At 42.4% G+C, this 24,631-nt stretch overlaps 1 protein-coding gene across 5 annotated transcripts in view; it reads left to right on the forward strand.

Annotated features, from left to right (window-relative positions):
* The first annotated feature begins 801 nt into the window (after positions 1–801).
* BMAL2 (basic helix-loop-helix ARNT like 2) overlaps positions 802–24,631 on the forward strand; it is a 113,757-nt gene continuing 89,927 nt past the window's right edge. For 2 of the 5 annotated variants that reach the window (XM_048216531.2, XM_048216532.2), the window contains exon 1: positions 23,121–23,182. Coding sequence is in view for 1 of the 5 variants with exons in the window: in XM_026502213.4 (XP_026357998.1) it covers positions 893–923 (31 nt within the window). In the remaining 4 variants the exon portion in view is untranslated. Of the gene's footprint in view, positions 924–23,120; positions 23,183–24,631 lie in introns of those variants that run through there. The other 3 variants (XM_048216529.2, XM_048216530.2, XM_026502213.4) reach the window with 2 other exon arrangements.

Consider the following 24,631-nt stretch of genomic DNA (forward strand, 5'->3'; position numbering starts at 1 on the left):
AAATCCCCTTGCCCAGGTTTGGCCCCAAGTAGCCCTCAGAACACATATGCAGCTAGTTAAGACGCATTAATGAAGAATGGTGGTAAGAAAACTAATAGATTTAGGCTAGTTGATGCAAAGCTTTAGTGTTTTCTCTGTTGTTCCTTTCCTCCACTACCTTCCTCTACTAGACAAATTGTAACCGAGGAACCGGTCGAGGGACCAGCGGCCGGGAAGAGAAGCAGCTTATTCCGCACGGGATGGAGGGCTGTCAAATGATCCCCAGTGGATCTTGCTTCTGCATTTACCCAACCTTTGCAGGAGCCAAAGCAGCTTTCTCAGTGACCCCGTCTCTGTCACTTCGCACCGTCTCTGCAGCGAAGCCCTTCCTTCCCTCTCCCTTCTGTGTACCAGTGAAGTTTTTCTTCTAGCTCCCCCCTCCCCCCCACCCCCACCTTGCAAAGACCTCCATTCATCCTTTACCTTTTCCCCCAAGGGAAACAACTCCAACCCTCGGAACACTCACACAACGAATCTTAAAGTGATCGTGGAAACCTGTGTTTAAAAGCCGGTTTCCAGAAAGCCTCAAGGTGCCGCCTCGCCAGCCTTTCAGCGCCATGCCTCCAGCCGCAGGGGTCGGGGGCGGTGCCGCCGTGACTCCGCCCCGCGCCGGGTCCCTTTCTCGGGCTAGGAGCCCCGCCGCACGCCAGTCCCAGGCCCCTGGCTCTGCAGTCCCGGGCGGCCCGGCTGCGCGCCCAGGGGCCGCGGTGGTGGCCGCCGCGACACGCGGCGCAGCTCCCCTGGGCGCCAGCGTCCCCGCTCCGGGGCCGCCGCCCAGACCGGCGCAGGGCGGGCCCGGAGCTCTCCATGCCGCCAGCCCCGGGGCTGCGGAGCCGGCCGGGTGGCTCTTGCGATGGCGGCGGAAGAGGAGGCTGCGGCCAGAGGTGAGACTGCGGGCGCGCGGCTCCAGGTGGGGGAGCGGCGCCGCACGCGCGGGAGCATCCCGGGTCGGGCTGGGGGCGAGCGGCCCGCGCGGAGACGCCAGGCGGGCACAGTTTGCGGACGGTTCTCCTCCCCTCGGGCATCACCTCCGATTGGCTCCCGGACCAAGGTCGTCGCTTGGGGGCACAGGTGCTGCGCGGCGCCCCGCGCGTCCTCCCGGGGAGAGGGAGGTGGGGAGTGCTCGGGCTCGCCGCCGGCTTTCGCGTTGCCCGCAGCCTCATTTCTTGGCCTCGGCCGGAGCTTTTGGCGCAGGTGACCTGGCGAGGGACCAGCCACCTGATAAGGGCGAGCAGCGTCCCTCCGCCGACCACTGGGATTCCACTTCGTCGTCTGCGGGGACTGTGGCGTGGACTTCTTAGCTTTCCTCTTTTGTATGAAGCAGTTGTCATCAGCCATGGAACTCGCGTTCTGCGAGCCGGTAGCCTCCGCACTGGAAATACTCAATTCTGCATAACCTGTTTCCAAAACTGCCCGGTCGTGGGGCCGGCAGGCGGGCAGGAGAGCGCGTGGCGGCAGGTGCCCTGCACCTCTCACTCGAAAACCGCAGATTGCGCCGCAACAGCCCTCCGTGAGCGAGAGGCGGCTCTCGTTTTTTACCGTTACTGCTTCAGGAAACCCATCAGTGGAATGTTTGTTTTCTATTTCAGTGGAGTTTTTGTGACCTGAGTTGGAAGCGTTGCTATGTCTTGTTCCTCCCTGTAGTATATACTGGCAATATCCTGTGGTCTCTTCCATGGGACTAGTCGCAATTATGGGACAGTTATAAAATATCTGTTAAGTCAAAAGGGAGGCAAGAAAAAAAAATGAGTAAAGGAAGATTGGCCGAATTTCAGGGAAGCCAGTGATTAAATCCGCACTTGCCTTTTGGAATATGATGATGAGTTTTGATTCTTCTCTGAAATCCAGCAATGAGAAGAGGTGCTTTTGAAAATCCAATACAGTTATGGGAATTTGGATTATGAGATTTACAACATTCTATCATTTGAATATGTGCAGTTTTTCTGGGTGATATAAAGTTGTGAGGAAGCACTGTTTTGCAAAGAGAAGGCAATATGTGTGGTGTGTTAAGCTCAGACACGTCGCCGGGGTAAAGTTATTTATCCTTAGCCTTAGTTTCTTCGTCTGTAAAATGGACATAATTATAATATTTGTCTTAAAGGATTGTTAGATTAAACGAGATATAAGTGCATTTAAGCACATATAAAGTGCTTAGACCGGTACTTGAGAAATAGAAAATGCTCCATAAACATGAGTTTAATACAGTTATCAATTTGCAGCTCCCATTTGCTTTGTGAAATTAATGAGTCTTGTCTGGTTAATTAAATGTTATCCCACACAAGTCAAAATTGGCCAAATTGGCAGAATATTTGGACTCTACTGAAAAAAAGAGAAACATGAAAATGCATCTACTCATTCAGAGAGGCTTTCACCACATAAGACTTATGGACTTACAAGCTTTCAAACAAATATTTGGCATTCAGCTAAACAGCAATAAACTGTGCAGTTGGGAATGATAAACATTAGTTCTTCTTAGGTAAGAGTAGCAAAGTTTCAGTGGGGGCTGGGAGCGCCAGCATTTCTTGAGGTCCTATTACCTACCAAGCATTTCATAAGGGATACCTTCCCTACTGTCGTAGCAGCCCTGTGATGTAGGTGGTGTTATCCCTTGTTTGCAGATGAGATAACAGGCTGGCCCACAGTTACACAGCCAGAGAGAGACAAAACTGAAGTTAAAATCTGTGGCTACTGGCCGTGCTGCTTTCCCTCCTTTCCCGTCTCACTAGGTGGCGCTAAGGAGCAATTCGCGCACCTTCCTTCACACACCGTCTTTAGATGAAGAGGGTGAATAAGGTTGCAAGTTCCTCTATCCCTGGAGGGAAAAACACAGCAAAACAGGTTTCCATATCAGAATCCGTGGCCATGTTTTCCTTACACAAAATCCCTGAAGACTTCTTTTCCTTAGGCAGTTTGACATTAAGACCCTGGTAAAAAAATACAAATCTACAAGTGCGGTGGGGACGAACGGCCCCCGCCCCACCCCGCGGCCCTTACACAGCTGAAAACAACTGCAGGGCTGGTTGTGAGGATGGCCACCAAAAATCAGCTGGTGCCTCACATCATTGCCTGCTCAATTTTTTGACAGGCTTATGGTAAACACCAAGATTGAGCAAACTGCAAAGTGACTGGGCGTCCTCCTGATAAATGATTCCAGAATCTTTGGAGTCAGGGAGAGGGCAATCTTGCAGGAGCAACGCATTTTCAAGACTGACTGCCAGAGATGGTTTGGGTCTTGGCGTTTGTGGGGCTGCTTTCTCACCTTCCCTTTCCTTATCGTGCATGTTTTCACCTGCGAGGTTATCAGACCACTCTTTCTGAGGTGTAGTTCTGCAATTACAGTGGCTTAAACTCATTTTTGTGACTCAGAAATAAAAAATCATGTGCCAGTCAACTTTGCATAAGCTACCGCTCCTGGCCTGGATCCTTAGGCAAAGTCTCAGTCTGAGATGCATTACTCAACCTAAACCAGGGTGGACTAAAACTGCTCTCACATGTTTGGGAAGGGGGGAGGGGGAAGAAGGGGAGTGAGAGGAAAAGAGAGAATGGGGAGGAGAAAGAGAAGAAGGGAGAGAGTAAAGGAGCAAGGTGGAAGGAAAGTGGGAAGTGAGGGAAAGAGATGGGGAGATGAAGAAGGGGTTAGAGGGGAGGTGAAGGAAAATGAGAGGTGCAAGGCAAGGAGCTGGTGGGGGGAGAAGAATGGGGGGGAAGGGAAAAGAGTCAGGATGGAGGTGGGAGAAGGGAGGGGAGGTAGGAACTGCCAGCCCATCAAAGTTTGACTTCAGGAAAAAAGGAAAAGTAATTTAATGTTTAAATATGTAGGGAGGGGCACCTGGGTGACGCGGTTGGTTAAGCTTCTGACTCTTGATTTTGGCTCAGGTCACGATCTCAGGGGCCTGAGACTGAGCTCCACATAGGGCTCCATGCTCAGCGGGGAGTCTGCTTGAGATTCTCTTTCTCTTTCAAACTTAAATAAATAAAATAAAATATATAGGGAAAGCCAAAATATTAGTCTAGTAAACACCATCATTTCACTTTACTTTTTTCCTTGTGGCAAGACTCCCTAGTTCTAAAAAGCGTGATCTCTTTCTGCACTGCGAACATTGATCAGTGCGTCCTTTCAAAATCTCTCCCTTTACATAATATTCAGGAAATCATGAATCAGGTAATAGCATCTCATTCTAGTAGCCCTGATTTCGGTTGTCCCATTGTGTTGAAGACCTCCAGTTTTCCACCGTGACAGCTGGTTAGCGCAGAGGCCTGGGATCTGGGTCATGAGCCAGCATCAGTACCGGTCATCAGCATTATCGGGGACTCAGTGACCAGGTGCCCTGCAGGAGACCAGTGTACCTGAGACATCTGCCTGCTCTGGGAGGCCGTGATTTCCTGTCCTGGTTTCTGCAGGTCTGCTCCCTGGAGTGGCTCCCCCCACCCCCAAATCCCAGCCCTTCTGTACCCCGCCTGCCTCACCCAGTACCTCCCTCCTTCCCAGTGGCAGGAGGCTGTGAGAACTTAGAAAAACCTACAATTTAAACTCTTATTGGTGCTGAGACTACAGGTGGAAGATATTCTCTGCAGTAGCTTGTCGTATTTCTGGATATTTACTGATAATTTACGAAGCGCTTAGCTGTGTACCCCCGCTCCCCCGTTTTCTTTTCTTACTCGCGTGAAGTCACATTTACTGGTCCCTCACACATACTATTTAAATTCTATCACTTTAGGCTATACTATCTTACCCACCCCCAATTTTTAAATTTAAAATATTTTATGGGCCACCTGGGTGGCTTAGTCAGTTAAGCGTCTGACTCTTGATTTCGGTTCAGGTCATGATCTCAGGGTCCTGAAATCCAGCCCTGCTTGGACTCCTCACTGGGTGTGGAGCCTGCTGGAGATTCTCTCTCTCCCTCTCCCCTCCTAATTTTTTTTCACTTCTTAAAATATTTATCAGTCCAGTTACATAAAATTAAAACTCTTATTTGAAAATACTTACATGTTGTTTGGCATGATAGGAAATTTGTCATTTATCCAAGTACATTATTGGTATTTTGTTTCTCTAGTCTTTAATCTTATGGTTTAAATCTCTAAGTGTCTTTACAGAGAGATAAAAACAAAAGCTGGAGGAAAAGGAGATATGGAGAGAATCACTCTTGCAGTCAACATGGTTTGCATTACAGGATATTTATTACTGCAGGTCAAGATTATTGCCATAAAACAGTGATTTCCAATGCATTCAAATGTTTTACTTATAAAGAAAATGTTTTACTTATTTATTTTTTTAAGTAGATAAGAAATACACTTTACCATATGTTCCAGATATATCCCAGGGAAGTGGAGAATCATCCACTGGCTTTCTCTTCCAAAAGCTATTTTGTTTCCCTTATGTGTCCTGTAGTCTGTTATGTGAGGGAATCTGCCTTTCCCCAGGTATTTTAAATGTTGCTACCCGCAGGCGCTGCTCAGGCTATTGGCTGCTCCTGGAATGCTCCTGCCCTCCCTCCAGACAGGCATGTAGACGTCTCACGTAGTCTTGAAGTCTCACGAAGTCTTGAGCTCAGGTGTCACTGTGTTTTTACTTGCCTGTGGAGGAGGAGATCTGGTGTAGAGGGAAATGAGCATGAGCTTTGGAACCAGGCCATGGGGAATGTGATCGCCAGTTTCATTATTTACTAGCTGTGTGACCTTGGCCAAATGATTTAACTGCTCTGAGCCCCAGTTTCCTTGTGTATAAAATGGGAGTAAAAAAATGCCTGTGGGAATTAAGTGAGATGATTACAAACTGTTTAGTGAAATCTGACGTACAACAGATGATTTTTTTCCCCTTTGTTTCATGAAGCCTTCCCAGAACGTCTCCCCCTGGAAATGCTTCTTCCCTTCTATTTTCGCGTGTGTGTGCCCGCGCGCGTGCGTGCACGCGAGCGCCTATTAAAACACTTGGCCTGCTTGCCACAAGTTATTTAGGTAGATTTCTTTGCTGCATTCTTATCCTAGGAGATCAAGGTTGATTCTTACTCATCTTTATAATCTCCAACTCCTTGTACCTATTAAATGCCTAATGAAGGTTTGTTGATTTTAAATGATTAGTCTAAGGTGTGGACAGGGCTGGTTCATTCATAAACTATCCAATAAATACATACTACTGTAGTAAGCAAACAGATGGAGAAATAAAGCCAGAAAAAGATTCAAGAGCTTATAAATAGGCAGAAAGCAGTCAAAATATGTGTAAGACAAGATAGAACCTAGTAAGATCTACAGACTAACTGGTAGGAGTGAGCCTCCCCACCCAGAGTTGGGAGAAATTATATCTAGTTCACCAGGGAGGGACTCACTTTCAGAGAAGGTGCCAACTGTAGTACCAATGGGTAGATAACTCTTGGGGAGGCAGAGAAGAAGAGGGTGTTTGAGGACAGAGCATAGGCATGGATATGGTAAGTCCTTAGTGATGTGCTTGGAAGAACTGGTGGTAGTGTTTTTTTGGCTTTGGATAGGAAAAGTGGAAAAGGAATTGACCATTGAAGTTGCACAGTTAGTGTTGGGGGGGGGGGTTTCCCCTTCCCCGTCTGTGGTGCAGCACAGATAGTTGACCCAGAAAGCCCAGGGTATACAGGCAGTGATTTGCCTGCTCTCCAAAAGGAAAGATCCACGCATCTTCTTTTTGGCCCCCGGTCAGCAACAGAACTTCTATGTCACCTTGAAAGACGAATTGTGGCATATTTCTGATCAGGGGAAAAAAAAAAAAAAGGTCCCATTTCCTGACATGTGATTAACTATTAAGTCTTAGCCTTTACTCCAAATCCTTCTGGGCCACTTCTTTCTCTCTTTTGTCTTTTCTTCCCTGAAAAAGCTGCTTCTGTCTTTAGATCCATTTCACATTCATCTGAAAAGCATCAGAAAGTACGGTTTCCTTTATTCCCATTACAGCCTGTTGGGAAGCAGATGTCTGGCCTTTAATGACCTTCCCTATGTTGTTCCACTGTCCCCATCGCAGAGATGCCCTTGGCAGGGACGTTGCTCCAGGCGCGCTCTCAGACGCTCCCCGTGCAGCCCCGTGGGGCCGAGCTTTGAAGTCAGCCTTGACTTCCAACATCAACACTTAGCGAAGGTTTGTGAACCAAAAGGAATCTAGTCCCCGCGCATCTGAACATGCCGCTAATGTGTGATAACCTCAGAAGATGTTCTTTTTTCAATTCGCATACAGTGCAGACCTTCTTGGGTTTAGAAGTTACTTAAAAGCAGAAGCTCTAAGGGCACCTGCGGGGCTCAGTCGGTTGGGCGTCTGCCTTCGGCTCAGGTCGTGATCCTGGGGTTCTGGGATCAAGACCCCCATCGGGCTCTCTGCTCGGTGGGGAGCCTGCTTCTTCCTCTGCCTCTCCCTCTCTCTCTCTCTCATGAATAAATAAGTAAAATCTTAAAAAACTATATTAAAAAAAGCAGAAGCTCTATATACATTAAAGTACGTCTTCACCTTTTTTCCTTAGGAGAGGAGAATATAGAAAAAAATAGACCATTGTTGAGCTGGGATGTTGGGGACTGTTTTACAGAAATCCAGATTTTAAAACCTACATCAATATACAGTAGATAGAATTGAAATTGAACACTTTATCAAGTAGACATTGATAATTAAATGAAGACATGGTTGTGAAGATTAATACTTGTCCAAGATCTAAAGAAAATATCGAGCACCATTTCCAGCTGTGCATGTATTTCTTACCCGTTCCCTGGGTGGAGGATTGGATGTCCTGAGTTAGGAGGTAGCCCAGATAGGCTGTGTTTGCACTGCCAGGGAGACCAACAATATTGCTTTTAGTAGGCCATCCCTTCTGTAAGATTTATCTGGACAACCGCAATGACCTAGAAAAAAAAGACCAAACCCAATTTTCCATGCATCCTGCTGCTAGTGGCTTCTTAGGACAATTCTCCTTTTCTTTAGTTTTTGGCCTGAGTTCAACTAGCCCTTTTGGCTCATCAGTTTCTTTCAACAATAATCCTAGTTACCTCACAACCAAGCAGCCTGGACTTGGTGGGGGGAGGGGGCGTTCAAATTCACACTTCAAATCGTAGAAGGCATCGAGGACAAATTATTTATCAAGAGGTTTAAAAATAACTGTTTATTAGCTCTTTGTCTAGGAAGAGCCCAGAAGCAGCTTTAGATTCTGATCCTCATTGTAACTATGACGTGTGAGGCCTAGATAGTATTAACGTCACAAATGTCGCTTTGGGTTTTGTTACTTGTAAAACCCACATCGTGTTTCAGTTTGTAGAACTTGAACAGTTTGCCTGTTGTGGTGTCCATGCTCCCCCCTCCCCCACTTTGAAAGGGTCTGTCTTCTAGAACAGTCGCCACAAATATTTTCGTGAAGTCTGATGAATATTTTTCTCAAAGCTAAACTGAAGGTGTCTCATTTGTTAATGCTTTGGTTGTCAGGAACCATTGTATCTTTTTTTTTTTTTAATTATTTTTATTTTTTATTTTTTATTTTTTTAAAGATTTTATTTATTTATTTGACAGAGATAGAGACAGCCAGCGAGAGAGGGAACACAAGCAGGGGGAGTGGGAGAGGAAGAAGCAGGCTCCCAGCGGACGAGCCTGATGTGGGGCTCGATCCCATAACGCAGGGATCACGCCCTGAGCCGAAGGCAGACGCTTAACCGCTGTGCCACCCAGGCGCCCCCCCCCTTTTTTTTTAAAATTATCATCCACATTTATTTATTTAAAAAAATTTTAAATGAAGCACAGTTGACCTACAATATGTTGCAAGTTTCAGGGATACAACACAGTGAATCAGGTGACGATTATATACATTACAAATGCTCGTGGTGGTGCGCGGACCTCTCATATAGTTATTGTAGTATCATCGACTGTTTCCCCTATGCTGTTCTTCTCATCCCCGTGACTTATGTATTTTCTAACTGGAAGCTTGTACCTCTTCATCCCTTTCATATATTTCACGGGTTCCCCCCTCACCCCTCCCTTCTGGCAACCACCAGTTTGTTCTCTGTGTTTATGAGTCTGTTTTGTTGTTCATTTGTTTTATTTTTTAGATTCTCCAGGTGAGTGAAATCATATAGTATTGGTCTTTCTCTAACTTATTTCACTTAGCCTAATACTTTCTAGGTCCTTCCATGTTGTTGTGAATGGCAAGATTCCATTCTTTTTTCTGGTTGAATAATAATTCCATTATGTACATATAGGTCGTTTTTATTCATTCATCCATTGATGGACACTTAGGCTGCCCCCATATCTTGGCTATTATAAATAATGCTGCAATAAATATTGTGATGCATGTATACTTTCAAATTACAGTTGACACTTGACAACGCAGATTTGAATGTGATGGTCCACTTACACACAGATTTTTTTTTTTTTAAAGATATTTATTTGAGAAAGAGAGCACAAGTGGAGGAGGGGGAGGGAGAGAGAGAAGCAGGCCCCCCGCTGAGCAGGGAGCCCAATGCCGGGCTGGATCCCAGAACCCTGGGATCATGACTTGAGCCAAAGGCAGATGCTCAACCAACTGAGCCACCCAGGTGCCCATACACAGATTTTTTCTCTTTTTAATAAATATAGTACAGAACTGTAAATGTATTTTCTCATGATTTTCTTAACACTTTTTCTCCAACTGACTTTATTATAAGAATGCAGTATATAATACATAGAACATACAAAATCTGTGTTAATCAACTATGTGTATTAGTGGTAAGCCTTCCGGTCCACAGTACGTTGTTAGTAGTTGTTATTGTGAAGTCAAAATTATATGTGGCTTTTTGACTGTGCAGGTGGTCAAGCCGCTAACCACTGTGTTGTTCAAGGGTCAACTGTAGTGTTTTCATTTCCTGGGTAAATACCCAGAAGTGGAATTAATGGATCGTACGGTATTTTTATTTTTGAGGAACCTCCATACTGTTCTCCCTAGTGGCTGTGCCGAATTCACAAGTCCACACGCAGCGCACGAAGGTTCCCTTTTCTCCATATCCTCACCAATGCTCGTTGTTTCTTGTTTTTTTTTGATACAAGCCATTCTGACTGGCGTGGAGGTGATATTTCATTATGGTTTTAGTTTGCACTTCCCTCAGGATTAGTGAACGTCTTTTCGTGTGTGTTAGCCGTCTGTATGTCTTTGGAAAAATGTCTATTCGGGTCCTCTGCCCATTTTTAAAATCGGATTATTTGTTTTGTTGGTGTTGAGTTGTATAAGTTCTTCATAAATTTGGGGTATTAACCCCTCGCTGGATATATCATTGGCAAATACGTTCTTTTGTTCAGGACGCTGTCTTTCCTTTTGTTGCCTTTTTTCCCCCCCCCGTGTAAAAGCTTTTTAGTCTGATGTAGTACTGATAGTTTGTTTTTGCTCTTGTTTCCCTTCCATGGGGAGACAAATCCAGAAAAATGTTGTTAAGGCTGACATCCAAAAGTTTACGGCCTTTTTTTCCCCCTGTGAGTCTTATGGTTTCAGGCCTCACATTTAGGTGTTTAATCTATTTTGAGTTTATTTTTCTGTATGGCATATGAAAGTGGTCCAGTTTCATTCTTTTGCATGTAGCTGTCCAGTTTACTCAGCACTGTTTATTAAAAAGACTTTTTTTTTTTCATTGTATATTTTTACTTCCTTTGCCATAGATTAATTGACCATATAAGCCTGGGCTTATTTCTGTGCTCTCTAGTCTGTTCCTTTGATGTGTGTGTCTGTTTTTGTGCCGGTACCATGCTTTTGTTTTGTTTTTCTTTCTAAAGATTCCTTTGGCTATTCAGGGTCTTTTGTGGTTCTACACAGATTTTAGCATTATTTGGTCTAGTTCTATGAAAAATGCTGTTGCTATTTTCATAGGAATTGCACTGAATCTGTAGATTGCCTTGGGGAGTATAGACATTCTAACAGCAATAGTTCTTCCAATCCATGAGCATAGTATATCTTCCTATTTATTTGTGTCATCTTTAGTTTCTTTCACCACTGTTTTATAGGTTTTCAAAGTATAGGTCTTCCACATCCTTGGTTAAATTTATTCCTAGGTTATTTATTTATTTATTTACTTATTTACTTATTTATTTATTTAGATGAAGTGATAAATGTGATTGTTCTCTTAATTTCTCTTTCTGCTAGTTTGTTATTAGGGTATAAAAATGCACCAGATTTCTGTATATTAATTTTGTATCCTGAAACACTACTGACTTCATTAGTTCTAATAGTTTTTTGGTGGAGTCTTTAGGGTTTCCTATATGTAGAATCATGTCGTCTGCAAATAATGACAGTTTATTTCTTCCTTACCAACTTGGATGCTTTTTATTCCTTTTCTTTGATTGCTGTGGCTAGGACTTCCATTATTGTGTTGAATAAAAGTGATAAGAGTGGACATCCTTATATTGTTCCTGATCTTAGAGGAAAAGCTTTTAGCTTTTCACCATTAAGTATGATGTTAACTGTGGGTTTGCCATATGAGGACTTTATTATATTGAGGTACGTTCCCTCTATAACCACTTTTTTGAGAGTTTTTTTCTCATGAATTGTGTTGGATTTTATCAAATGATTTTTCTATTGAGATATCTATCTATTGAGATAATCATATAGTTTTTATTCTTAATTTTTAATGTGGTATATCATGTTGATTGATTTGTAGACGTTAAACCATCCTTGCATCCCTGGAATAAATCCCACTTGATCATGGCAAATGATCCTTTTAATGTATTCTTAAATTTAGTTTGCTAATATTGAGAATTTTTGCATCTATATTCATCAGAGATATTGGTCTGTACTTTTCTTTACAGTGTCTTTTTCTAGTATTGGTATCAAGGTACTGCTGGCTTTGTAGAATAAATTTGGAAGCATTCTTTCCTCTTTAATTTTTTAGAATAGTTTGAGACAGGCATTAACTTTTTTATTTTTTAAAGATTTTATTTATTTATTTTATTTTAGAGAGAGGTAGAGCATGAGCAGGGGGAGGGGCAGGGGGAGAGGGAGAGGGAGAGGGAAAGGGAGAGAATCTCAAGAAGACTCTGAGCTGAGCACAGAGACCAATGCAGGGCTTGATCTCACGACCCTGAGATCATGACCTGAGCCAAAACCAACAGTTGGAGGCTTAACGAGCTGAGCCACCCAGGTGCCCCTCTCTTTTTTAGTAGAATTTGGTAGAATTCACCTGTGAGAAAGTGGATCCTGGACTTTTGTGTCTTGGGGTTTTTTTGATTAGTGATTCCATTTCATTACTAGTAATCAATCTGTTCATCTTTTCTCTTTCTTCCTGATAAAGTTTTACAAGATTGTATGTTTCTAGGAATTTATTCATTTCTTTTAGGTTGTCTGATTTGTTGGCATCTAATTTTTCATAGTAGTCTCTTATAATTGTTTGTATTTCTGTGGTATCAGTGGTTACCTCTCCTCTTTCTTTTCTGATTTTATTTATTTGAGCCCTTTTTTTCTTGATGAGTCTGGCTAAATGGTTATCAATTTTCGAAGAACCAACTCTTGGTCTCATTGATCTTTTTTATTGTTTTTGGGTTTTTTCCCCCCTTATTTCTTATTTTCTGCTCTGATCTTTATTGTTCCCTTCCTTCTATTTCAGGCTTTGTCTTTTTTCTAGTTCCTATAGGGGAAAGGTTAGATTGTTTGAGTTTTTTGTTTCTTGAGGTAAGCCTGTATTGCTCTGAACTTCTCTCTTAGAACTGCTTTTGCTGCATCCCAAAGATTTTGAATCATTTTGTTTCCATTTTCATTTGTCTCCATGTATTTTTTAAATTTTCTTTTTGATTTCTTCATTGACCCATTGGTTGTTAAGTAACATGTTTAGCCTTCACATGTATGTGTTTTTTATAGTTTTGTTTTCTTGTATTGATTTCTAGTTTCACACTGTTGTAGTAAGAAAAGGTGTTGATTATGATTTCAGTTTTCTTAAATTTGTTAATCCCTGTTTTGTGGCGTAATGTGTGATCTGTCCTGGAGAATATTCCTTGTGTACGTGGGGAAAAAAAGTGTATTCTGCTTTTTTTGGATGGGATGTTCTGTATGTATCTGTTAAGCCCATCTGATCTAATGTGTTGTTCACAGCCACTGTTTCCTTATTGTTTTCCATCCCTGCCTGGATGATTTCTCTATTGATGTAAGTGGAGTGATAAAGCCCTCTACTGTGAAGTATTATTGTTAGTTTTTCCCTTTATGTCTGTTGATAATTACTTTATATATTTAGGTGCTCCTATGTTGGGTACATAGATATTTACAATTGTTCTACCCTCTTGTTGGAGTGATCCCTTTATCATTGTGTAATGCATCTTTTTGGTCTCTTGTTACAGTCTTTGGTTTTAAGTCTATTTTGTCTGATATAAGTATTGCTATCCTGGCTTTCCCTCCCTGTTTCTAATTGCATGAAACATTTTTTTCCATCCCTTCATTTTCAGTCTTTATGTGTCTTAAATCTGAAATGAGTCTTTTGTAAGTAGCATCTTTTTTCTCCCCATTCATTCACCCTGTGTCTTTTGATTGGAGAATTTATTCCATTTCCATTAAAAGTAGTTATTGAGAGATTTGTACTTGTTACCATTTTGTTAATTGTTTCTTGGTTGTTTTTGTAGTTCTTCTCTGTTCCTTTCTTCTTTTCTTGCTCTCTTCACTTGTGACTTGATGACTTTAGTGTTATGCTGTTTTATTTTTCCATTAATTTTTTGTGTCTCTATTATAGGATTACGGTTTGTGGTTGCCATGAGGTTCCTCTGTGACATCCTATGTATATAGTAGTCTGTAAGAAATTGGTCACCTAAGTTTGAACACATTCTAAAAACACTACATTTCTTTTTTCTTTCTTTCTTTTTTTTTTTTTTAAGATTTTATTTCTTTATTTGACAGGGAGAGAGAGACAGCCAGCGAGAGAGGGAACACAGGCGGGGCGAGTGGGAGAGGAAGAAGCAGGCTCCCAGTGGAGGAGCCTGATGTGGGGCTCGATCCCAGGACTCTGATCACGCCCTGAGCCGAAGGCAGACGCTTAATGACTGAACCACCCAGGCACCCCTTAATTTTTTTTTCTATTAAATTTTTTTTTAAATTTTAAGTAAACTTTACACCACATGTGGGGCTCGTATAGCTACCATCCATCCCATTACATTACTGTTACAATATAATTGACTGTATTCTTTATGCTCTGCTTTTTATTTCTGTGACTTACTCATTCCGTATCTGGAAGCCTGTATCTCCCTCTCTCCTTCACCCATTTTGCCCAACCCCCCACCCCCTTCTGGGAACCATCCGTTCATTCTCTGTATTTGTATTTCTGATTCTGCTATTTGTTTGTTCATTTTTGAGTGGAATCTTATGGTATTTGTCTTTCTCACTATGACTTATTTCGCTTAGCATTATACCTTCTAAGTCAATCCATGTTGTCTCCAGTGGCATGATCCGTCCTTTTTTTATGGCTGTGTGGTATTCCACTGTAGGTATACATTCCACTGTAGAAATACACTACATTTCCCTTATCCATTCATCTATTGGTGCATACTTAGGTTGCTTGCGTGTCTTGGTTATTGTCAATAATGCTGCAATAAACATAGGGGTGCAGATATCTTTTTGAGTTAGAGTTTTCATGTTCCCTACGTAAAATACCCAGTAGAATTATTGGGTCATATGGTATTTATATTTTTAATTTTTGGAGGAACTTCCATACTGTTTTCCACAGTAGCTGCACCAGTTTGCTTTCCCACCAGCAATGCATGAGGGCTCCTTTTTCTCCACATCCTTGCCAACACTTATTATTTCTTGTATTTTTTATTTTTGCCATTCTGACAGGTGTGAGGTGATACTTCATGATGGTTTTGATTTGCATTTCCCTGTTGATTAGTAATATTGAGTAACTTTTCATGTGTCTGTTGGCCATCTGTATATCTTCTTTGGAAAAATGTCTGTTCCAGTCCTCTGCCCATTTTTTAATTGGATTTTGGGTTTTTGGTGTTCAGTGATGTAAGTTCTCTATGTTTAATTGGATTGTGGGTTTTTGGTGCTCAGTGATGTAAGTTCTCTGTGTATTTTGGATATTAACTCTCATTAGATATGTCACTTGCAAATACCTTCTCCCATTCAATAGGTTGTCTTTTAGTTTTGCTTATTTTTTGCTGTGAAGAAGCTTTTTATTGTGATGTAGGCCCGATAGTTTGTTTTTGCTTTTGCTTCCTTTGCCTGAGGCGATGTGTAGAAAAATGTTTCTATGGCTGATGTCAGAGAAATTACTGCCTGTGTTCTCTTCTAGGATTTTCATGGTTTCAGGTTTCATGTTCAGGTCTTTAATACCTTTTGAGTTTATTCTTTCCTATGGTGTTAGTAAGTGGTCCAGTTTTTTTTTTTTTTTTTTTACATGTAGCTGTCCAGTTTTCCCAGCCCCACTTATTGAAAAGACTCTCTTTTCCCAATTGTGTATTCTTGCCTCCTTCGTCCTAGATTGACCATATACATGTCAGTTTATATTTGGTGTCTCTGTTCTGTTCTATTGATCTATGCATCTGTTTTTGTGTCAGTACCATGCTGTTTTGATTACTGCACCTTTTAGTATATTTTGAAATCTAGAATTGTAATATATCCAGCTTCATTATTCTTTCTCAGGATTGCTTTGGCTATTCGGGGTCTTTTGTGTTTCCATGTAAATTTTAGTATTATTTGTCCTAGTTTTGTGAAAAACGCTGTTGGCATTTGGAAAGAGATTGAATTGAATCCGTAGATTTCTTTGGGTAATATGGACATTTTGACAGTATTAATTCTTTCAATCCATGAGCATGGAATATCTCTCCATCTGTTTGTGTTAACTTCACCTGTGTTTCTTTCATCCATGTTTTATAGTTATTTGAAGACAGGGCTTTCTCCTCCTTGGTTAAGTTTATTCCTAGGTATTTTATTCTTTTTTGGTGTAATTGTAAATGGTGTTGTTTTTTAAATTTCTCCTTCTGTAACTTTGTTGTTACCGTATAAAAATGCTATCAATTTCTAGGTATTAACTTTGTATCCCGCAACATTACTGGATTTATTACTTCCTGTAGTATTTTGGTGCAGTCTTTAGGATTTTCTTTGTATAGTGTCATGCTGTCTGCAAATACTGACCGTTTACTTCTTCCTTACCAATATAGATGCTTCTTATTTCCTTTTCTTGTCCAATTGCTGTGACTAGGACTTTCAGTACTATGCTAAGTAAAAGTGGTGAGAGTGGACATCCTTGTCTTGTTCCTGACTTTAGGGGACACCTCTCTGTTTTTCACCATTGAGTATGATGTTAGCTGTGGGTTTGTCATTTATGGCCTTTTTAATGTTGAGTATGTTCCCTCTAATCCCATTTTGTTTAGAGTTTTTATCATCGATGGGTGTTGAATCTTGTCAAATGCTTTTTCTGAATCTATTGAGATAATATGACTTTTATCCTTTATTTTATTGTTGTGGTGTATAATGTTGATTTTGTGAATATTGAACCATTCTTGCATCCTGACAATAAATCCTACCTGATGGTGAATGATTTTTTTAATGTATTGTTGAATGTGGTTTTCTAATATTTTGTAGAGAATTTTTGCAACTATGTTCATCAGAGATATTAGCCTGTGGTTTTCTTTTCTCTGATGTCTTTGTCTGGCTTTGGTATCAGGTAATGCTGACCTTGTAGAATATATTTGGAAGCTTTCCTTCCTCTTTTCTTTCTTGGAATGGTTTGAAGAGGATAGGTAACTCTTCTTTAAATGTCTGGTAGAATTCACCTGTCAAGCCATCTGGTCCTAGACTTTTATTTTTTTGGTAGTTGTGGTTACCAATTTAATTTCATTACTTGTAATAGGTCTGTATAGATTTCCTGTTTCTTCCTAGCTCAGTTTTGGAAGATTGTATGTTTCTAGGAATTTATCTATTTCTTGTAGGTTGTCCAGTTTGTTGACATGTAATTTTACATATTCTCTTATAATCCTTTGTATTTCTGTGGTGTCTCCTTTCTTGTTTCTGATTTTATTTATTTGAGTCCTCTTTTTTTCTTGATGAGCCCAGCTAAGCATTTGTCTCTTTTGTTTATCTTTTCAAAGAACCAGCTCTTGGTTTCAGTGATCTTTTTTCTTCTTTCTTTCTTTCTTTTTTTTGTCTCTACCTCATTTTTTTTGCTCTGATTCTTATTTCCTTTCTTCTACTCATCTTGGGCTTGGTTTATTCTTTCTTTCTAGTCCCTTTAAGTATAAGGTTAGATTGTTCATTTGAATTTTTTCTTGTTTTCGGTTTCATTCTTTAGTATGTAGCTGTCCAGCTTTTGCAGCACCATTTGTTGAAGTGACTTTTTCCTATTGCATATTCTTTTCTCCTTTGTCGAAGATTAATTGACCATATAATCATGGGTTTACTTCCGGGGTCTCTGTTCTGTCCTATTGATCTATGCGTCTGATTTTGTGCCAGTACCATACTCTTTTGATTGCTGTTTTGTAGTATAACCTGAAATCTGGAGCTACTTACTCCTTTAAACCATTGCTTTTTACAGAAAGAATAGAGAAAAAAATAATAAAGAAAAATATAAAACAAAAAAGAAAAAGAAAATAGGTGTAGAGAAAAAAGAGGAAGAAAAGGAAAAAAAGAAATTAAAGAACAAAACTGACCACGAATAAAAGCAAGAGAAAATTTAAAAAGTAAAAAAAATAAATAAAAATTTAAAAATACAAAAGAAAAGCAAACAAAAGAAACACAAAACCAGGCTTGTTCTGTGCCCCAGCACCACAGGGCAGCTGCTGTGGGCTTGTGGATCGTGGGCTCCCTGATGTTGCAAACTCACCCTGAGTTGGACCCTGCTCAGTGTGGGCTTTTCAGGTGGAGGGGGAGAAAATGTTTCTATAGTTCCTTGGCACTTTTAAACTGGTTTTGTTTTCTCTTGTGCCTCAGCGCAACTGGAGCTGATGTGTGCTTGAAGGTCCTGGGCTTGCTGAGGTCACAAGCTCCCTGGGATAACCGGACCCACCAGTTATGGCACCTGGATCTGCCCCTATGGCATCCAGACCCTGCCTTGGTCTGTGCTTTTAGGGTGGAGGGGAGAGAATCTTCAGCCCTTTTAAACTGCTGCTTTTTTTCTATGTTCCAGTACCAGTGGGCTGGGGTGGGCTTGCAGATCCTTGGCTTCCTGAGGTCACAAGCTTTCCGTGATGACCTGACCCACCGGTTACGGCATTGTGACCCACTAATTATGGCATCCGAGCCTACGCCTTATCATGTCCGGATCCTGCTCTGGTTTAAGCTTGTAAGGGAGAGGGCAGCAGAGTGTTCCCACAGCTCCTCAGCCCTTTTAAACTGGCTTCTCTTTCTGTGCCCAGTGTGACTGGGGCTGGTGTAGGCCTGCGGACTCTAGGCTCGCTAAAGTTGCAAGCTCGCTAAGATGACCAGACTCACCGATTTTGGTATCTGGATGCTGCTCCAGGCTAGGTTTTTAAGGTGGGATGGGAACAGAAACTGTGCCCTTCTCCAGGCTCTCTGATCTGCAGAGTGTTCCACAGCTCCTCCGCTGTTGGCAGGTTTCTAGTGGCGTTGCTCTTACGTGCTAGTTGCTCTTGTAAGCCGTGGCTTTTTTTGTGTGCCCAAGGACAGAGGGATCTGTTCCCAGTCGCTCAGTCCTCTCCCTGCCTGGGGACGTTTGCAGTGCTGGGCATAGGGGTTCCCTGTTACTCTCCGTCTCTTGTTCTCTTGCTGTTCTCTCCGCCCCTGGTAGGTCAGTAGCTGTTCAGTCAGCCCCCAGTTCTTCTTCAGGAGGACTTGTTCTGTTAATAGGCGTCGTTTGGTGAGGTCAGAGTCTTCCTGCATTGCCGTGTTGAACCGGAACTCTAGTTCCACTACTTCTGTCTTAACCTTCATACTAGCTTTGTAAGTAATCGATCTACTACCCTTGCTATATGTTTGCTGTTATGAGTGAAATTTTTTCCTTTTATAAATTTCTTCTAGTTGTGTTCTTTTTTTTTTTTTTTTTTCTTTCTTTCTGCCTTGGAGAAGTCCCTTAAACATTTCTTGTAAGGCTAGTTTAGTGGCGATGAACTCCTTTAACTTTTATTTGTCTGGGAAACTCTTTAGCTCTCCTTCACTTCTGAATAACCTTGCCAGGTACAGTATCCTTGGTTGAAAGGTGTTTTTTTTTTTTCCTTTTAGCACTTTGAATATATCATGCCACTATTTTTTAGCCTGTAAAAAAAAGTTTCTGCTGAAAAATCAGCTCAGAGCTTTATGGAGTTTCCCTTGTACTTAACTATTTGCTTTTCTCTTGCTGCTTTTAAGATTCTCTCTTTATCTTTAATTTTTTTTTTTAAGATTTTATTTATCTGAGTGAGAGAGAGAGAGTGTGTGTGTGCGTGCGCACACACAAGCAGGGGAGGGGCAGAGGGAGAGGGGGAAGCAGGCTCCCTGCCGAGCAGGGAGTCTAATGTGGGACTCCATCCTAGGACCCTGGGATCATGAGCTGAAGGCAGATGCTTAACCAACTGAGCCACCCAGGTGTCCCTCTTTATATTTAATCTTTCACATTTTAATAATTATGTGGCTTGGTCTGGCCCTCCTTGGGTTCATTTTGTTGGGGGTTCTCTGTGCTTCCTGAAGCTGGATATCTTTTTCCTTCTCCAGGTTAGGGGAGTTTTCTTTTTCCTTTTTCCTTTTTTCTTTTTTTTCTTTTTAAAGATTTTATTTATTTGACAGAGAATGAGAGGGAGCATGAACTGGGGAGAGGCAGATGGAGAGGGAGAGGAGATTGAGGGGGAGAGGTAGACTCCCCGCTGAGCAGGGAGCCAGAGGAGGGGCTTGATCCCGGGACTATGACCTGAGCCGAAGGCAGACACTTAACCGACTGAGCCACCCAGGTGCCCCAAGTTTTCAACTATTTTTTCTTCAAGTCTATTTTCTTCCCCTTTCTCAGTCTGTTCTCCTTCTGGGCCTCCTGTAATGCAAATATTAGTGCACTTAATGTTGTCTTGGGGATCCCTCAACCTGTCTTCTACTTTAAGTTCTTATGTATGTATGTATTTATCTATTTATCAATCTCTTTATTTATTTCTCTGTTCAGCTTGCGTGCTTTCCTTTACCTTGTCTTCCAGAGTGCTGATCTGTTCTTCTGCATCCTCTAGTCTGCTGCTGGTTCCCTCTAGTGTATTTTTCATCTCGGTTATTGTATTTTTCAGCTCTGACTGGTTCTTTTTTATATTTTTTATCAATTTCTTAAAGTTCTCACTGAGTCCACCCACTCGTCTCATCTGGTGAGCATCTTTTTGACTATTACTTTGAACTCTTTATTAGGTAGACTGCTTATCTCCACTTTGTTTAGTTCTTTTTCCTGAAGATTTATCTTAGTCTTTCATCAGGACCGTATTCCTCTGTCTTCTTATTTTTTCTGACTCTGTGTTTGTTGCTATGTATTAGGTAGGTCTGCTAACATCTCCTGGTCTTGAAAGTAGTGACCTTGTGTAAAAGGCATCTGTGACACCCAGCAGTGCAGTCCTCTCTGGTCATAAGCATTAGGTGCTCCAGAAGTGTCCCCTGTGTGGGCCGTATGTGCCCTCCTATTGTGCCTGGGCTGTGACTGCTACAGGCAGGCTGTGGGTGGGGCTGGCTTCCATCTCCCTAGCAAGGGTCTCATGGAGGGGTGCCAGACCTGACCGAGGCTGTCTATCTGGTGTCAGGAGGCAGGAGCCCCTTTGCAGGAGTGTCTCCTGGGGTGGTGGGGCAGTGGAGCAAGGCAAGTGGTGCTAGTATGGTAATGGAAAGCATCAGAGCTGGCTCCCACAAGCTTCTGGCCAGTTAGGCTGAAGGAGGGCAAGAGAAATGGTACCCACCAGTACTTCCATTCCCAGAAAACGTTCCTACAGATCCCTCCCCCTCTGGTGCATGCCCTAATTCTAGTCAGTAAGTCTCCTTCATGTATAACCCGGGCACTTTTCAAAGTGCTGTTTCTGTGTTGGGTCTTGGACTGAGCGCTACTAAGAGAGGAGTCTCAGTTTCCTGTAGCCCTCCCTCTCTCCTGTAGTTAGGCGTTGCCGGTTTTCAAAGCCAGATGTCCCGAGGGCTTGTGTTGCTGGGGCAGGTCCTCAGGGCTGGGAATGGTCAATGTGGGGCTCGATCCTCTCACTACCTTGGGAGGACCTCTGTGCCTGTGATGTCCCTCCTGCTTGTGGGTCTCTGCCACACCAGGGGTTTCATTCCCTACTGCATCTTTTCCCCTCCAGTCCTTCTTGATGTGGCCTTCTCTCTGTGCCTTTAGCTGTGGGGGATTTGAAATGCTGTCTGCAGGTTGTTTTCAAGGTGAGTTGCATTACATGTGGTTGTTGCCTTGGTGTGTCTGTGGGAGGAGGTGAGCTCAGGGTCCTGCTACTCCTCCATCTTCCTGTAACTGCAACCGTGGCGTCTTTTATAGGTTCGTGTGGCATCTGGCTTATCCGATCATGCCTGAGTAATATTAGTCATGACAATAGCACGCACCGTGTTTTCTGTACTTATAAACTACAAGAATTCTGTTTTCCCATGTGTCCCAATAATGTGGGTGTAGACCATCCAAATCCAAGTATGTTTTTGTGCTTTTTGGAAAAACACGCTGGCGTTCAAAATGCTAAACCCTGTATTCTTTTTATGCATGAGGGTCAGTCTGGTCTGGAACAAGTTAGGGGACTTTCCTGTTTTGACGTGGAACTGAAATTCTAATGAACCTCTGTTTCTTGCTTTTGCCTATACCTGCATTAGGTTACAATGCCTATGAAGTGTTGGCCTTTTCTGGAATGGTCACAGGGAAGCATTCTTCAGTGCTTCTATCACTCTGATTATATTCTGCATCACAACTGAGTGGTTTTCCATGACTCCGATTTCCTCATAGTCATCATGGGTGTTTCTCCTACCCCTTGGCCCCATTTCGAGAACTTAGCATGGTCTGGTGTCCAGAGCTTTAACCTTTTAACCTCTCTTTCAGTGCCTGCTAGAAATCTGGATGTGTTGCCATTTCTCTGAAGTGCTGATGTCCAAAACTGAACTTCTGTTGGGAGGGAATGTGAAATAGTGACCTACTTTTGCTTTGAAAGGATCTGAACTCTTACGCAATTATTGTGTGATCTTCGCCATGTGTATGTATCAGCTTGGGTTCAACCAGAGGAACAGAACCAGCAGGAGATGTGTATAGTAAGAGGTTTACTGCAAGGAATTGGCTTATGTAACTGTGGGGGCAGGCTGGGCAAGACTGGAATCCACAGGCCAGGCTGTGAGGAAAGGCAGCCTGGAGCTCTCAGACATGGGCTAAAGCAACTGTCCATAGGTGAAGTGTCTTTGTCTCCAGAGAAGCCTCAGCTCTGTTTTAAAGGCCTTTCAACTGATTAAATCAGACCCACCCAGATGATCTAGAATAATCTCCCTTATTAAGGTCAACTGATTATGGCCTTTGGACTTTAGTCACATCTACTAAATACCTTCCTGGTAACACTTAGTGTTTGAGTAGCTGAGGGCTGTGCTTAGCCAAGTTGACACAGCAAAGAGACCATCACAGCAAGTTACTTCACTTCTCTGAGCCTCTTTCCTCACGTGTTGAACCACCACTGTAGGATTGTTGCGAGCACTGCGTAAGATAAGGTGGATACAGGATATGGTGCCTTGAGTGTAAGGATTCGGTAAAAGATCATTCCATTCGTTGTGCTGGTGGCAACGTGTATGGGGGGTGACAGTGGTGGTGGCTGTGGTCTCACCTACAAAAGTGACTTAATCCTGGGTTCTGTCATTTTCCTGATCATTCTGCTTCACTGCAGTGGTTGGCTTCCTAGCCGATATTCCTCCCAACATTTCTCCATCTTCATTTTTTTCCCTCAAGGCTGTAATGGAGGCTTAAAGTAGCTCACTATTCTCCATCTCTGAAAAAATGTCTTCACCGAAATCCAGACACTCTATTTCATAGCTTTCCTCGATGTATCCATCAATACTACAACTCCCTTCTCCAGAAAGCCCCACCTGCTTGCTAAAAGCTCGTGGGACAGAGGACTGCCTTCTCTAGTGGCAGCGAAACTCATTCTAAGTTTTCTTTAAATTTCTGTAGCAATTGAGAGCGGACATGCATGAGAACTGTTTCCTCATAAGAGGCTATTGTCTTTACGTTCTGCTTTTTCTTTCATATAACCCGCAGTGTGAAACACGGCTGGGCAAAGAATTGTACACTCTGAGTCACTTTCCTCAGCTGTCAGGTGAGTGACTTGGACAAGATGATTTCTTTTGTTCCTTTTGCCTCCTCTTAATCTTGTATTGTAAATTAAGAAAACCAGATATCTTTTTAGGAAGTTCTCCAAAAATTTTATAGTAATTTTTATCTTTAAGATAAAAAGTGGTTTGTTTTTTCTAGATCAAAACAGAAATATAACAGGCAATACTTAAATATAGTTAAATAATAAAAATTTACCTGGGAAAATTTTTACTTCCCCACTCCATCAATAAGAAACAATATGTGGGGGTACGTGGGTGGCTCAGTCAGTTAAACAGCTCTGGTCATGATCTCAGGGTTCTGAGATCGAGCCCTGCATCGGGCTCTGGGCTTGGTGTGGAGCCTACTTGAGATTCTCTCTCCCTCTCCCTCTACTCCTCCCCCTCTTCTCTTTCTTTCTCTCTCTCTCTCAAATAAAAAATCTTTAAAAAAATGTGTGAACAAATGACTACATTTAGGAACTATTATATCCTATAGGAATGACGTCTTTGGCATTGAATATCACACAGGCAAGTGAGTAGGCCATATTCCTCATGGCTTAAAATGAGCCAGGGTGGATCTGGTTTCCTATGTGGCACATCCCTTCTAGTAAGGAGGGGCCAGGGATTTCCCAGGCTTGCTCAGTGCAAAGGCATATATATTCCAGAGCATATATGAGGTAGAATATGGATTTGCTTATATTGCTGCCATTGGAGTGTGTACTAAAAAGACCCTTAAAATGAGCAGGTGCCCTGGACCTCATGCACAGTGTATACTGAGGCTTCCATATCTGGTTATGAGGGCACAGTGTTCAGAGTGGAACACGAACCAGTGGTATGGGTGTGAATGGGAGAGAGAGAGAGGAAGTTCATGGCTTCCCAGAGAAAGACAATTATCATATGATTTCTCTCATCTATGGAACATAAGAACTAGGAAGATGGGTAGGGGAAGAAAGGGATAAAGAAAGGGGGGTAATCAGAAGGGGGAATGAAGCATGAGAGACTATGGATTCTGAGAAACAAACTGAGGGCTTCAGAGGGGAGGGGGTGGGGGAATGGGATAGACCGCTGATGGGTAGTAAGGAGGGCACGTACTGCATGGTGCACTGGGTGTTATACGCAACTAATGAATCATCGAGCCTTACATCGGAAACCGGGGATGTACTGTATGGTGACTAACATAATATAATAAAAAAAAATTTAAAAAAAAAAAGGAAGTTCATGGCTTCCAAGCCCTACAATGAACTAAAAATCATATTCTGTAGTTTGTAGCACTACCAGGTAGAAAGGACATGCTAGGAAAGAGCTAGTCTACTCCCCTGTTGGGACAGTCATCTCGTAAGCAGAACTTGTCAGCCACGGTCCTCTCGTGTCCATATCATCCCAACAGTACATATTCATCAAGCCAGTTCGAAGCAGACATTCTGCCGTGGGGGCTGGGAATAGGATGTTGGCCC

This window comes from Ursus arctos, unplaced genomic scaffold (genome assembly GCF_023065955.2).
Source record: "Ursus arctos isolate Adak ecotype North America unplaced genomic scaffold, UrsArc2.0 scaffold_26, whole genome shotgun sequence".
NCBI lineage: Eukaryota > Metazoa > Chordata > Mammalia > Carnivora > Ursidae > Ursus > Ursus arctos.